Here is a 14,637-nt window from a genome sequence, read left to right on the forward strand (position 1 = left end):
TTGGAATATTGGAAAAAATAATTAAAACTAATTAAAACTCACCTGGAGAGAAATGATATAATTTCAGACAGACAGTATGGTTTTCGATTTGGAAGATCCTGTGTATCGAATTTACTCAGTTTCTATGATCGAGCAACAGATATATTACAGGAAAGAGATGGTTGGGTTGACTGCATCTATCTGGACCTAAAAAAGGCATTCGACAGTTCCACATAGAGAGGTTGTTCTGGAAACTGGAAAATATTGGAGGGGTGACAGGTAAGCTTCTAATATGGATGAAAAATTTTCTGACTGATAGAAAAATGAGGGCAGTAATCAGAGGCAATGTATCGGACTGGAGAAATGTCACAAGTGGAGTACCACAGGGTTCAGTTCTTGCACCAGTGATGTTTATTGTCTACATAAATGATCTACCAGTTGGTATACAGAATTACATGAACATGTTTGCTGATGATGCTAAGATAATAGGAAGGATAAGAAATTTAGATGATTGTCATGCCCTTCAAGAAAACCTGGATAAAATAAGTATATGGAGCACCACTTGGCAAATGGAATTTAATGTTAATAAATGCCATGTTATGGAATGTGGAACAGGAGAACATAGACCCCACACAACCTATACATTATGTGAGAAATCTTTAAAGAATTCTGATAAAGAAAGAGATCTAGGGGTGGTTCTAGATAGAAAACTATCACCTGAGGACCACATAAAGAATATTGTGCGAGGAGCCTATGCTACGCTTTCTAACTTTAGAATTGCGTTTAAATACATGGATGGTGATATACTAAAGAAATTGTTCATGACTTTTGTTACGCCAAAGCTAGAATATGCAGCTGTTGTGTGGTGCCCAACAACAGAAGTTGGCCCATATCTTAAGAAGCACATCAACAAACTGGAAAAGGTGCAAAGACATGCTACTAAGTGGCTCCCAGAACTGAAGGGCAAGATCTACGAGGAGAGGTTAGAGGCATTACATATGCCAAAACTAAAAGACAGAAGAAAGAGGTGATATGATCACTACATACAAAATAGTAACAGGAATTGATAAAATCGACAGGGAAGATTTCCGGAGACCTGGAACTTCAAGAACAGGAGGTCATAGATTGAAACTAGCTTAACACAGATGCTAAAGAAATATAAGAAAATTCACTTTCGCAAATAGTGGTAGACGGTTGGAACAAGTTAGGTGAGAAGGTGGTGGAGGCCAAGACTGTCAGTAGTTTGAAAGCGTTATATGACAAAGAGTGCTGGGAAGACGGTCTCATCCTGTAACTACACTTAGGTAATTACACACACACTATATATATATATATATATATATATATATATATATATATATATATATATATATGTCGTACCTAATAGCCAGAACGCACTTCTCAGCCTACTATTCAAGGCCCGATTTGCCTAATAAGCCAAGTTTTCATGAATTAATGTTTTTTCGTCTACCTAACCTACCTAACCTAACCTAACCTAGCTTTTTTTGGCTACCTAACCTAACCTTACCTATAAATATAGGTTAGGTTAGGTTAGGTAGGGTTGGTTAGGTTCGGTCATATATCTACGTTAATTTTAACTCCAATAAAAAAAAATTGACCTCATACATAATGAAATGGGTAGCTTTATCATTTCATAAGAAAAAAATTAGAAAAAATATATTAATTCAGGAAAACTTGGCTTATAAGGCAAATCGGGCCTTGAATAGTAGGCCAAAAAGTGAGTTCTGGCTACTAGGTATGACATATATATATATATATATATATATATATATATATATATATATATATATATAAATATATATATATATATATATATATATATATATAAATATATATATATATATATATATATATATATATATGTCGTACCTAGTAGCCAGAACGCACTTCTCAGCCTACTATGCAAGGCCCGATTTGCCTAATAAGCCAAGTTTTCATGAATTAATTGTTTTTCGACTACCTAACCTACCTAACCTAACCTAACCTAACTTTTTCGGCTACCTAACCAAACCTAACTTATAAAGATAGGTTAGGTTAGGTTAGGTAGGGTTGGTTAGGTTCGGTCATATATCTACGTTAATTTTAACTCCAATAAAAAAAAATTGACCTCATACATAATGAAATGGGTAGCTTTATCATTTCATAAGAAAAAAATTAGAAAAAATATATTAATTCAGGAAAACTTGGCTTATTAGGCAAATCGGGCCTTGAATAGTAGGCCAAAAAGTGAGTTCTGGCTACTAAGTACGACATATATATATTTATATATATATATATATATATATATATATATCTATATATATATATATATATATATATATATATCTATATATCTATATATATATATATATATATATATATATATATATATATATATATATATAAATAAATATGTATATGTCGTACCTAGTAGCCAGAATGCACTTCTCTGCCTACTATGCAAGGCCCGATTTGCCTAATAAGCCAAGTTTTCATGAATTAATTATTTTTCGACTACCTAACCTACCTAACCTAACCTAACCTAACTTTTTCGGCTACCTAACCTAAACTAACCTTTAAAGGTAGGTTAGGTTAGGTTAGGTAGGGTTGGTTAGGTTCGGTCATATATCTACGTTAATTTTAACTCCAATAAAAAAAAATTGACGTCATACGTAATGAAATGGGTAGCTTTATCATTTCATAAGCAAAAAATTAGAGAAAATATAATAATTCAGGAAAACTTGGCTTATTAGGCAAATCGGGCCTTGCATAGTAGGCCGAGTACGACGTTCTGGCTACTAGGTACAACATATATATATATATAAATATATATATAATGTGTCGTACCTAGTAGCCAGAACGCAATTTTCAGCCTACTATGCAAGGCCCGATTTGCCTAATAAGCCAAGTTTTCATGAATTAATATATTTTCTCTATTTTTGTTCTTATGAAATGATAAAGCTATCCATTTCATTATGTATGAGGTCAATTCTTTTTTTATTGGAGTTAAAATTAATATAGATATATGACCGAACCTAACCTATCTTTATAGGTTAGGTTAGGTAGCTGAAAATGTTAGGTTAGGTAGTCGAAAAAATATTAATTCATGAAAACTTGGCTTATTAGGCAAATCGGGCCTTGCATAGTAGGCTGAGATGTGCGTTCTGGCTACTAGGTACGACACATTATATATATATTTATATAAAAGTATCCACTCAATTTAACAGCCTATATGGGGCTGAGCCCAAGTCGTTATTTACGGAGCTCCGTTATTTCCGACGTTAAGTCGGGTCGGGTAATTTTTCAAGTAACATTCAGGTAGGATATATTTTATACTGTATAACTAAAATTAAATAAAGTTCATTGTGTAATTGCATTCCAATTTAGTGCACGGCCGACGATTTAGCCAGTTGCTGGCTGCTGCATGGATGATGTGTGAACACGCTCTGATCAAGTCCAGATGGGTGGGAAAAAATTGATTCATTCCTTTGTATTGAAAAATATTTCATGTATCAATCAGTGAGTTAATATTGTCTTAATAAAATTTTAGAGATGTGTTTTGATTTACCCTGAACACTGCAGGTAATGTATTTTTAATGTTACAACACAGGCTGTGGCGGCCATGCCATAACAATGGCGATCGAGCCTTGTCACTGAGAGCTAGCCAAGACGAAATATTTTGAGCTCACCTTTTCTCTGCTGACGATAGAATATACATTTGCAGAGACTAATATGTAGCTTTTGTTGAAAAAAAAACAATTAATATCTTGTAATACTATAATAAAATTGGTAAATTGACTTACTTTTAATGAAGCTGAAGATTACGAAGCTGTGATGATTACGTCATCCTCTGCAGCGCTTGTTTTATATGTACAATTATTTTCAGGCACTCACTTCACACAACAGCTAGCCTTACTACTAATTCACATGAGTTCTAATTCTACTTCACTATTGACAATTATTTCTACTGTATATTTACACTGTACAGTATCTTTTTGTCTAGGCTTAATTAATCATTAACACTTACAATACTGTACTCTATCAACACTTTTTACACTAATTTATATGCCTTTCAATCATATTTTATATCGTTAGTGGATGACTTGTCACGACTTGGTGGGAATTCAGCATCGGCGGGTGCAACATGGCTTGTAGAGCATTCGTTGCTGGCGGATGTTCCACGACTTGTCGATGGGAATTCAGCATCGGCGGGTGCAGCATGGCTTGTAGAGCATTCATTGCTGGCGGATGCTCCACGACTTGTCGATGGTAATTCAGCATCAACGGGTGCAGCATCGCTTGTCGACGAAGATTTTTCACGAACCGTTGAAATCATGAATTTATCTATTTTTGTCTGAATCTGATTTTCTCTGGCTAACGTTTTGAGACATTGCTTTAAGGCTGTAAGGTGTACATAAAAATGTCCAATAACCTCATGTTTACTTTTTATTGAATATTCAATGAGTTCCTCAACTTGTTCCAATCTTTTCTGATATCCGACACCGCTAGGCAGAGCCTCACCAACATCGTCCGAGTCATCATCAGAGTCATCAGAGTCATTTCCGAGAACACTTTGCGCAATCTGTTCTTCAGTTAACAATTCATAACCAGGATCGTAATCATTTTCTAACCATTCATTGATATCATTCACTTGTACACCCTGACCAGCTTGGAGCAACATTGTTCGGATCGTTTCTTCAAACCCTTCAAAATCATTGGCTTCATTTTCAAAACCTTCGAATTCACTATCAGATACTGCTGCTTCACATCTAGGCCTCTCTGTTAACAGTTTCTTCCATGAATTTGTTAGTGTGGTTTCTTTCACTTTATTCCAAAGCCTAGCCCAGTGGAATATTGCTTCCCTGGTTGTGTACTTTTTTAGATTTTCTAGTGTTCTTTGAGCCCTTGTATCCTTTCCTGTCAATTCATCTTCCTCGCTAGGTAAAACAACTAAAACATCTTCAAGCATTGCTGTTTGGTACATACGTTTAGCAGCAAGGATAACACCTTGGTCCATGGGCTGGATCAAGGATGTTGTGTTTGGTGGAAGTGCCATGCATTTTATTCTGCCATCCCTTGAAATTAACTTGCTAATGGGATGAGCAGGGGCATTATCTAGCAGCAACAATGCCTTAACCTCACTGGCCTTTATTCCACATTTGTTGATCTGGAATTCTCTGACTTCTTTGCAAAAGTGGTTTTCAAACCAGTCCGTAAATATTATTTGATTAAACCATGATTTCTTAGAATTGTAATATATTACAGGTAATGCCTGCATTATATTTTTTAAGGCTCGAGGATTTTTAGACTTGCCTACCACGGCACATTTTGTCCCGTGAGAGGCATCAGCATTAGCACAAAGCAAGACTGAGAGCCGTTCCTTGCTTATCTTTCGTCCAGGGATATTTTCCTGCATCCTACTGGTTAAGGATGTACTTGGTACAGCTCGCCACATAAACCCAGTCTCATCAGCATTATATACTTGATATTTCCTTAAATTATTACTGACAATGTACTCGTTTAATTTAGCCTTGAATGAATCAACATTAGTGGGATCAGCACTTGACGCCTCACCAGAAATTTTTTTGGTGTTTGAAATGTTATGCCGAGCCTTAAATCTTCCAACCCACCCATCACTTGCACTGAAATCTTTTATACCTAATTGAATGGCAAGTTTACTTGCTGCAACTTTAAGTTCTTCAAATCTTATTGCCATGCCAATTGTGCAGTGCTGAATAAACCACTTATACACTGCAGCATCCAATTGTGGATACTGACCAGACTTTACTGTTTTTCTCGAACATGCAGCACCAGAAGTAGCACACTCTGTTGTGCTCACATATTTTAATAGAGTATCCTTCTGTTTCTTGATGTCACTTACTGTACTTTTCCCGATGTTAAACTCTGCTGCTGCTCGTGCATGAGAATATCCTTTATCAAGTTTCTTAATTAACTCCAGCTTCTGTGCAACCGTCAGGCGCTTCCTTTGGGTAACTTTTGGCATTTTGTAAATTAAAAAGATCACAATTACAGTACAGTAATATCCTTCACAATTGAAGCTAGCCGCGCGAGTTCACGGTAAACAATGGGAACACATGGCCCGGCGGAGTACATACTAGGTCCGTGGGAAAAAAAATACCTAGTGCCTATACATACTATAAAAGGTATTTAATAAGAAAACAAAGACTTTTGCTTAATAAAAACTGTTTCAAAATATTTTATTAATAATAATTTACAATTTTCTTCATTAAAGTGAATCATTTTAAAAGAAAATTAAGATGTAATATATGACTCTGGACGATCCAGGTCGGTGGCGGCCTGGTCGCCATGTGAGGGGACGCTGATGCCACAACAAACCCAATACCGACTGTCGGTAATATCGACCGCAGACACGTATAGCAGGCTCTAGCTACTGGGCTCCCAAACCGGTCGTTAATACCAGCAGATCGGTATAAAAGAGGCCGTTAAATTGAGTGGATACTGTATATATATATATATTTATATATATATATATATATATATATATATATATATATATATATATATATATATATATATATATATATATATATATATATATCGGACAATTAGTAAAAAAAAAAAAAAAAATTAAATTATTTTACCTTGTACCTAGATCCACCAGGCCTGTTTGGTGCATGTTTCAGTACTTCAGAAATCTGGAAGGTCACATCCTCCTCCTCAACTTGTGGATGTGCATTGATAGATGATTCTGTAAAATTAAGTTATTTATATAATAATAAATTCAGTATAACAATAATATTCTGTAAAATTAAAAGTAATTTATACATCAATCAGATAAAACTCTCCAGAGATGGTGATACACAACATATATAGGACAAGTTTCAGAACAAAATATGCATTTAGGAATAAGGTTTTGTACATGTAGGTAGCACATGAGAAAATAAGTGGAAAGTGATCAAGTTTATATTAACATGTTAATGGCTTTGTTAAGGCTTTGCAAGAATGAAAAAATATTAATAATATAATATCACCTACCAATTAATTGTACATCATTTATAAGTCAATTATTTGCATTATTATTATTCAATACTAATGATATAAAAATGCATTTTGTAATTTACTATTTATGCAAGTATTAAGCACAGGATCATGAAATAAACTGCAAAATACTGTAATGGATAAACCAATTAAGTTTACATTTTCCTATAGCTAAGTCATTCAGTTCTATTAGCAGCAGAGAACAATTATGCCCAACCTCTATTAAATGAAACAATCTTAAGAGCAAGTGATAGAAATATAATCATTTATGCTTGGGAAAATATTATGGAATGGTTCCAAATATGAAAAATATTAAGTTTTTTGGTTAAAATTTTTTAACTTAAAATTTAAATTTTTAAGTGAATTTTAAACTTTAAAAAAATTATTTAATTTTTTGGTTACTTACTTAAAATAACATTATATAGTTCTTGTTTTTGTAGAAATGCCAATTTCTTCTTTTGCTCTTTTGCCCTTCCAGACTGTATAGTGACCACAGGCCGTTTGTTCATATCTTCATTATTCTTCGAACCATGGTTGCACAATCAGACCCACGTACACTGGTTAAAATCATCACCTAAAAGCAACAGCAAAAATGTAGTACACTGACGAATATATATATATATATATATATATATATATATATATATATATATATATATATATATATATATATATATATATATATATATATATATATATATATATATATATATATATATATATATATATATATATATATATATATATATATATATATATGTGTGTGTATATCACGAAAATAAACACGTGATTAGGAATGTGACAATGTCAGACCACGGAGGAAAAATGAAACAGGAAATTTCCTTAAGTACTTTCGTATATTAAATACATCTTCAGATGGTGAAGATGTATTTGTATTTATGTATTTGTAGATGAAGGTGAAGAAGGTGAAGATGAGACCTTCTGAAGATGTATTTAATATACGAAAGTACTTAAGGAAATTTCCTGTTTCATTTTTCCTCCGTGGTCTGACATTGTCATATATATATATGTATGCCATATACATATATATGCTATGTTGTATGCTACAACTTGGCTGATAATAAAGCCATTCACAACTGCAGGCCTAATAAAAAAAGGAGGTGGCATAGCAATATCTTACAAAGATACCTTCATCTGCAATAGTGTCATTAGTAATAGAGACGACTATTGTGAATATACCTTTGCCAAGTTCTCCAGTAAATCCCTTAAATCCTCCTTGACTATAAGTGCCATCTATAGATTTCCCAATACCAACATAGCTTCATTCTCAGATAACGTAAGGAATCTTATCATAAATAACAATCTCAACAATTATCAAACCAACTTAGTGGTTTGTAATGGTGAACAAAACATGCAGATACTTATATATAACCTGTGAATAGAGTGTAATAACACCAAAACTATTTGTTTATTGTTTTATGACCATAATAATTGAATCCCTAATATGATTCACTAATATATAATCCTAATAATAATCACTAATATATAATCCATTGAGCATGCTGCATCTCTTTCAGTCTCTTTGTAATTTGAACAAGGGGGTTTTTAATTGATCGAACCATATTCTTAAAGTAAAGTAAATGAGATGTATTCCATATTTTGCAAAATATACGATGAAGGCACACAAACATTCATACCAAAACTGAAGGGCAGGATTTATGAGGAGACATTAGAGGCATTAAATATTCCAAAACTAGAAGACAGAAGGAAAAGAGGAGATATGATCACTATGTACAAAACAGTAACAGGAATTGATAAACTTGATAGGGAAGATTTCCCGAGACCTGGAATTTCAAGAACAAGAGGTTATAGATTTAAACGAACTAAACAAAGATGCCGAAGAAATGTAAGACAATTCACTTTTGCAAACAGAATGGTAAACGGTTGGAACAAGTTAGGTGAGAAGGTGGTGGAGGCCAAAACCGTCAAAAGTTTCAAAGCATTATATGACAAAGAGTGCTGGGAAAATGGGACACCACGAGTGTAGCTCTCCATCCATCTCATTGATAACCCAAATTAATTTTTCATGGATATGATACCAACATCAAATCATAAATCAGATGTGATCCTATCCCCACTGGATTTTGAAGAAGCCATAGACAGTATGCCTATGCATTCTGCACCAGGCCCTGACTCTTGGAACTCTATATTCATCAAGAACTGTAAAAAAACGTTATTGCAAGCCCTTCACATTCTTTGGAGACAAAGCCAAGATACTGGCATTATCCCTGACATACTAAAAACAGCAGAGATAGCACCGCCCCATAAAGGAGGAAATAAGGCAGAGGCAAAAAACTACAGACCGATAGCACTAACATCGCACATCATAAAAATCTTTGAGAGAATGCTAAGAAGTAAGATCACAAAATACATGGAATCACAGCATCTCCATAACCCCAGACAACATGGTTTCAGAACAGGGCGCTCTTGCCTATCACAGTTGCTGGACCACTCTGACATGGCACTAGATGCCATGGAAGACAAACAAAACGCTGATGTAATTTACACAGATTTCGGAAAAGCCTTTGACAAATGTGACCATTGTGTTATTGCACATAAAATGCGTTCAAAAGGAATTACCGGAAAAATAGGCAAATGGATATACAACTTCCTGACTAATAGAACCCAATGTGTAGTAGTCAACAAAATAAAATCTGGACCATCAACCGTAAAGAGCTCAGTCCCCAAGGGTACTCCAATACTTTTTCTCATCCTCATATCGGACATAGACAAGGACACAACCTATAGTACTTGATCATCCTTTGCAGATGACACTAGAATCTTCACGAGAGTAGGCAACATAGAGGACACGGCAAACCTCCAATCAGATGTAAATCAGGTCTTTCTATGGGCTACAGAAAATAACATGGTGATTAACGAACATAAGTTTCAGCTCATGCGCTACGGAAAAAATGAAAATATAAAAACGGAAACCACTTACAAAACTCAGTCAGATCATAACATTGAACGGAAAAGCAACGTAAAGGATTTGGGTGTACTGATGTCAGAAGGCCTTACATTTAAAGAACACAATAAAGTAGCCGTCACAACTGCAAGAAATATGACAGGATAGATAACAAGAACTTTTCACACTAGAGATGCTATACCGAAGATGATAGTTTTCAAGACGCTAGTGCTCTCTAGAGTGGAATACTGCTGCATAATGAAAGCCCCTTTCAAAGCTGGAGAAATTACTGACCTATACTTATGCATTTATCTTCGGTTTAACACAACAGGCACCAGACACACGCTAGGCATCATACACACTAGGATAAAACAAACATTAGGCCAGAAGTCAGAAAAGAATTCAAAGAATTTTACTGGAAAGGCTTGCTGTTAGGAAAGGAAGTAATTGAGATGAATTAATGCACAGTATGTCAATTTTGTGAAATATATGATAAAGGAACAAAAACATTTATACCAAAACAGAGATTCAGAACTAGGAAACAGGATTTGTTCAACTGAAATTTCAAGACGGCCAGAGACCAAAAGACACAAAAATGGAATCAATATACGAAGAGGCCAAACCCCCAAACATACCAGTAATACAAAGAGAAACAACTACACGGCAGTGAGGAGAGAGGCAGAAAGAAATTTTGAAAAAAAGGAACAAACAAATGTAAAGTAGAACAAATCATATTCTATAAATACAGCAACAACCAATTGCAGGTAAAGGATAATATTCAGAGCTTTTAAATGCATGGATGGCGAAATACTCAAGAAATTGTTCACGACTTTTGTTAGACCAAAGTTGGAATATGCAGCGGTTGTATGGTGCCCATATCTTAAGAAGCACATAAACAAACTGGAAAAGGTGAAAAGACATGCTACTAAGTGGCTCCCAGAACTGAAGGACAAGAACTATGAGGAGAGGTTAGAGGCATTAAATATACCAAATATACTACACAAATATATATACTACACATGCACAATAAACTACCCTACACAGGCTGAGTATGGTGTGTACAATAAATTATTAGCTAAAAGATAAGACTGAGTTTGTATAAATGGGGGTTAAGTCAGAGTGGGAAAATGTAAGTGGAGTGCCTAAAAACCCTGTCCTGGGACCTCTGTAATTCATAATATATACAAATAATTTAGACTCAGGTTTGATCAGCAATATTTGAAAATTTCCAGATGATACAAAAGGGATTTTTTTCTGGATTCAGGATTATTTTTTTATGGCTGAAAACAGGTTTTCAGCAATAAAAGAAATACAGTATTGCTGGAACAACCGTCGACATCTTCAAGAGAAAACCTGAACATCTTCAAGAAGTGAAGATGACCTTGAGAAGAAATATAGGTTGGGAGAAGTATAGGTTAGGAATTGTCTCCAAAGAATTCTCAAAGAATTACTCGTTATTGCTATCCAAGATAATTAGACGAGCCAAAACTAAATACTACGAAGATAAATTTACCCAAATAAAGAGTACCTTACCTAAAAATATGTATGTACCTTACGTAAATAAACATTTGATTTTGAAGTGCCGGACAAACAAGGCTGTGGTGGATATGTGGGCCTGAGGGGCCTGTCCAAGCAACAGCCTGTTGGACCAAGCTCTCACATGTCAAGCCTGGCCTTGGAAGGGCTTGGTGAGTAGAACAACTACCAGAACCCTATAATGCATGTATCAAGGTGTCCAGGCAGTGAGCACCACATAATGCAGTGCAGTCCTGTAAGAATAAGCACAGTAAGTATGGGCATGGAGTGGGTGCAGCAGTGGCTTGTGAAGGGCTGGAGAGTAAATGGACATGCCCAGGGGTAAAAAGCATTAGGGTAACAGAACATAGCCCATAAAAATAGTAATGACTGTGAATGAATAATTATATGAATGCAATAATACTTCATATCTCAATAGGAATACTAAGCAGGATGCAAGACAAGGTACTGATGGTGATAGTGGTTGGTACAAGTCCTCACATCCCCACAGACACCAGTAACAGCCCTCACCTCCCAACACAGTACCCTTGTAGCGAGTTAATCTTATACTCGCTTCATTATCTCATAGCATAACTAATTAACACTAATTACAGAAGCTACACAGGTGATACTTTGGTGTGAGTTGAGCGCACTGAGCGTCGGTATCGCTACACCCTTGTTCCTTAACAACCCTTTGGACCTTTATTACAGAAAAATAGAATCAATTAATATAATAAAATATAAAATATAAGTGTTTACTTACGATAATACTATCGGTGGAACACAAAATCTTCTTCTTCTTGATAGTAGGTGCAGTTTGCATGAAGGGTTAGTCCTCGCCATGACTGAACTCACGACAAAATGGCCGCTGTGTTGATATGGCGTCAGATGACGCTGTGACGTCACAGGTGAGGGACGCTTTGCGCATTACTTCCTCGTACTTAAAAAGTACTACAGGTACTTTTTGGTTTTATTTTTGAATATGGCAGAAGTTGGACAGCTTTTCAAATCATTATAAGGGAGTGAGTTCCATAGACTAGGTCCCTTTATTTACATAGTGTTTACATAGATTAAGTTTGACTCTGGGGATATCAAAGAGATATTTATGTCTGGTGGGGACGTGGCCATGTGTTCTATTACATCTGTCCAGGAAGAGTTTCAGAACAGGGTTTGCAGTTAGAAAAAGGGCTTTATAAACGTAATTTACACAGGAGAATGTATGGAGTGAATTTGTTTAGCATGTTTAAGGATTTGAACAAGGGAGCTGTGTGTTGTCTGAAGGTAGAGTTAGTTATTGTCCTGATAGCAGATTTTTACTGGATGATGATGGGCTTGAGGTAGTTTGCAGAGGTTGAACCCCAAGCACAAACACCATAAGAATGATAGGGATAGATAAGTGCATAATAGAGTGAGAGGAGAGCAGAGTAGGGTACATAATATCTGATCTTAAACAGTATACCAACTGTTTTAGAAACCTTTTTAGTTATGTGTTGTATATGGGTGCGGAAGTTGAGTCTCTTGTCTAAGTATAGGCTAAGAAACTTTCCATCATTTTTATTGCTAATGTTTACATTATCTATCTGAAGCTGAATTGCATTTGTTGATTTGTTTCCAAATAAGATATAGTAGGTCTTTTCTATGTTTTGTGTGAGGTTTGTTGGTTGACATCCACAAGTAGACTTTTTTTAATTAATTGTTTACAACATTATTTAACAGGAGTGGGTTGGGGTCAGAGTAGATGAGTAGTATCATCAGCCAACAATATAGGTTTAAGTATGTTAGAGACATTAGGGAGATCATTGATGTATATAAGAAACAGGAGGGTCCTAGGATGCTGCTCTGTAGCACCTTTACGGTAAGTGGTAGAGTGGGAGAGGTTATATCATTGATGGCTTCATATTGGTGTCTGTTACTAAGATAGGATCGGATATAGTTTAGGGCAAGGCCACGGATTCCATAATGGTGGAATTTAAGTAAGAGGTAGTTATGGTTAACAGTATCAAAGGCCTTTCTCAGGCCGATGAAGAGTTCAATTGGAAACTCACTTTTGTCAAGGGCTGAGAAGATTAAATCAAGCAGACTAACTAAATCAAGCATCATTGGTACTCTTTTGGGAGCGGAAGCCAAACTGACAGGGACTTAGTATATTGAATTTTACAAGATTGGAGTAGAGCTGTTTGTAAAAAAAAAAAAAAAATATTTTTGATAATATAGGTAGATTCGATATGAGTCTGTAATTATTTATGTCTGCCGTGTTACCTCCTTTATGAACTGGCGTTACTCTTGCTTTTTTAAGGATATCAGGGAAGGTATGACACTCTAGGGATTTGTTGAACAGCAGTGCTATGGATGGTGCAAGGGCATGGGAGGCACGCCTGTGTACCATCGATGGTATTTCACTAATGTTCCCAGCTTTGGTTTTCAGCGAGTGAATGATGGACACAACATCTGTAGGGCTGACCGGAGAGAGGAGAAGAGAGTTTGGATAGCTGCCTGAAAGATATGTGGTAACATATGTCTGAGTCTCTGGGATTTTTCGGGCAAGGTGAGCACCAAACGATGAAAAGAAGCTATTAATTTAAATTCAGTTGCTGTTTCAAGATCTGTTGCAGGTGTATAACCATCCTTGGAGATTTTTATCTTATTATGTAAATGTTGTTTAGCTCCTAGGATGGTAGAGATGGCTCTCCATGTGCTTTTTATGTTGCCTTTTGCTTCTTTGAATCTATTCTCGTAATAGGAACGCTTTGCTCTTATTATACTGGTAAGCACTGATGAGTACCTCTTAACTACTTCTTTTCCAACTAGGCCAATCCTATGTTTTTTTTTCATATTCATGTTTCTTGTCGATTGCTTTAAGTATGCCATTAGTGAGCCAGGGATTATTTAACCTTTTTGCCAGTTACTTGCTTGGTGAGGAGAGGACAATAAGTATTGTAAAGGCTTTAAATTTTGGAAAGAGGCTAGTTAACGAATTATTATCCTGTGTATTGATAAATTTAGATTCCCAGTTTACATTGTGGAGGGCATTTGTGAGATTGCCTATTGCCGCTTCACATTGTAACCTAAAGGTAATTTTCTTGTTACCTGGTGGTGTTATGACCATGTTCGCTACAAGGAAGGTAGGATAGTGGTCAGTTGTTCTGTCAGTGATTATACTTGATGTAAGAGGAGCTGTTATGTTGGTCCATCAGTGA

The 14,637-nt window shown here is 35.5% G+C and overlaps 1 protein-coding gene and 1 long non-coding RNA gene across 3 annotated transcripts; both read right to left on the reverse strand.

Moving 5' to 3' along the window:
* Nucleotides 1-4,051: 4,051 nt before the first annotated feature.
* LOC138366103 (tigger transposable element-derived protein 7-like) lies at nucleotides 4,052-5,695 on the reverse strand. The gene has a single exon (XM_069326842.1). The coding sequence runs from the start codon at nucleotides 5,693-5,695 to the stop codon at nucleotides 4,052-4,054; it is 1,644 nt and encodes a 547-aa protein (XP_069182943.1).
* Nucleotides 5,696-6,602: 907 nt separating this feature from the next.
* LOC138364393 (uncharacterized) lies at nucleotides 6,603-12,295 on the reverse strand. Of its 2 annotated transcripts, none has more exons than XR_011228408.1 (3): nucleotides 12,204-12,295; nucleotides 11,477-11,694; nucleotides 6,603-6,709 (listed from the first exon to the last, which is right to left on the reverse strand). It is a non-coding gene; the product is annotated as an uncharacterized lncRNA (long non-coding RNA). The 2 variants fall into 2 exon arrangements; XR_011228407.1 differs by having other exon boundaries at nucleotides 6,655-6,709; nucleotides 11,459-11,694.
* Between the last annotated feature and the right edge of the window lie 2,342 nt (nucleotides 12,296-14,637).

This window comes from Procambarus clarkii, chromosome 2, assembly GCF_040958095.1.
Source record: "Procambarus clarkii isolate CNS0578487 chromosome 2, FALCON_Pclarkii_2.0, whole genome shotgun sequence".
Lineage (NCBI taxonomy): Eukaryota > Metazoa > Arthropoda > Malacostraca > Decapoda > Cambaridae > Procambarus > Procambarus clarkii.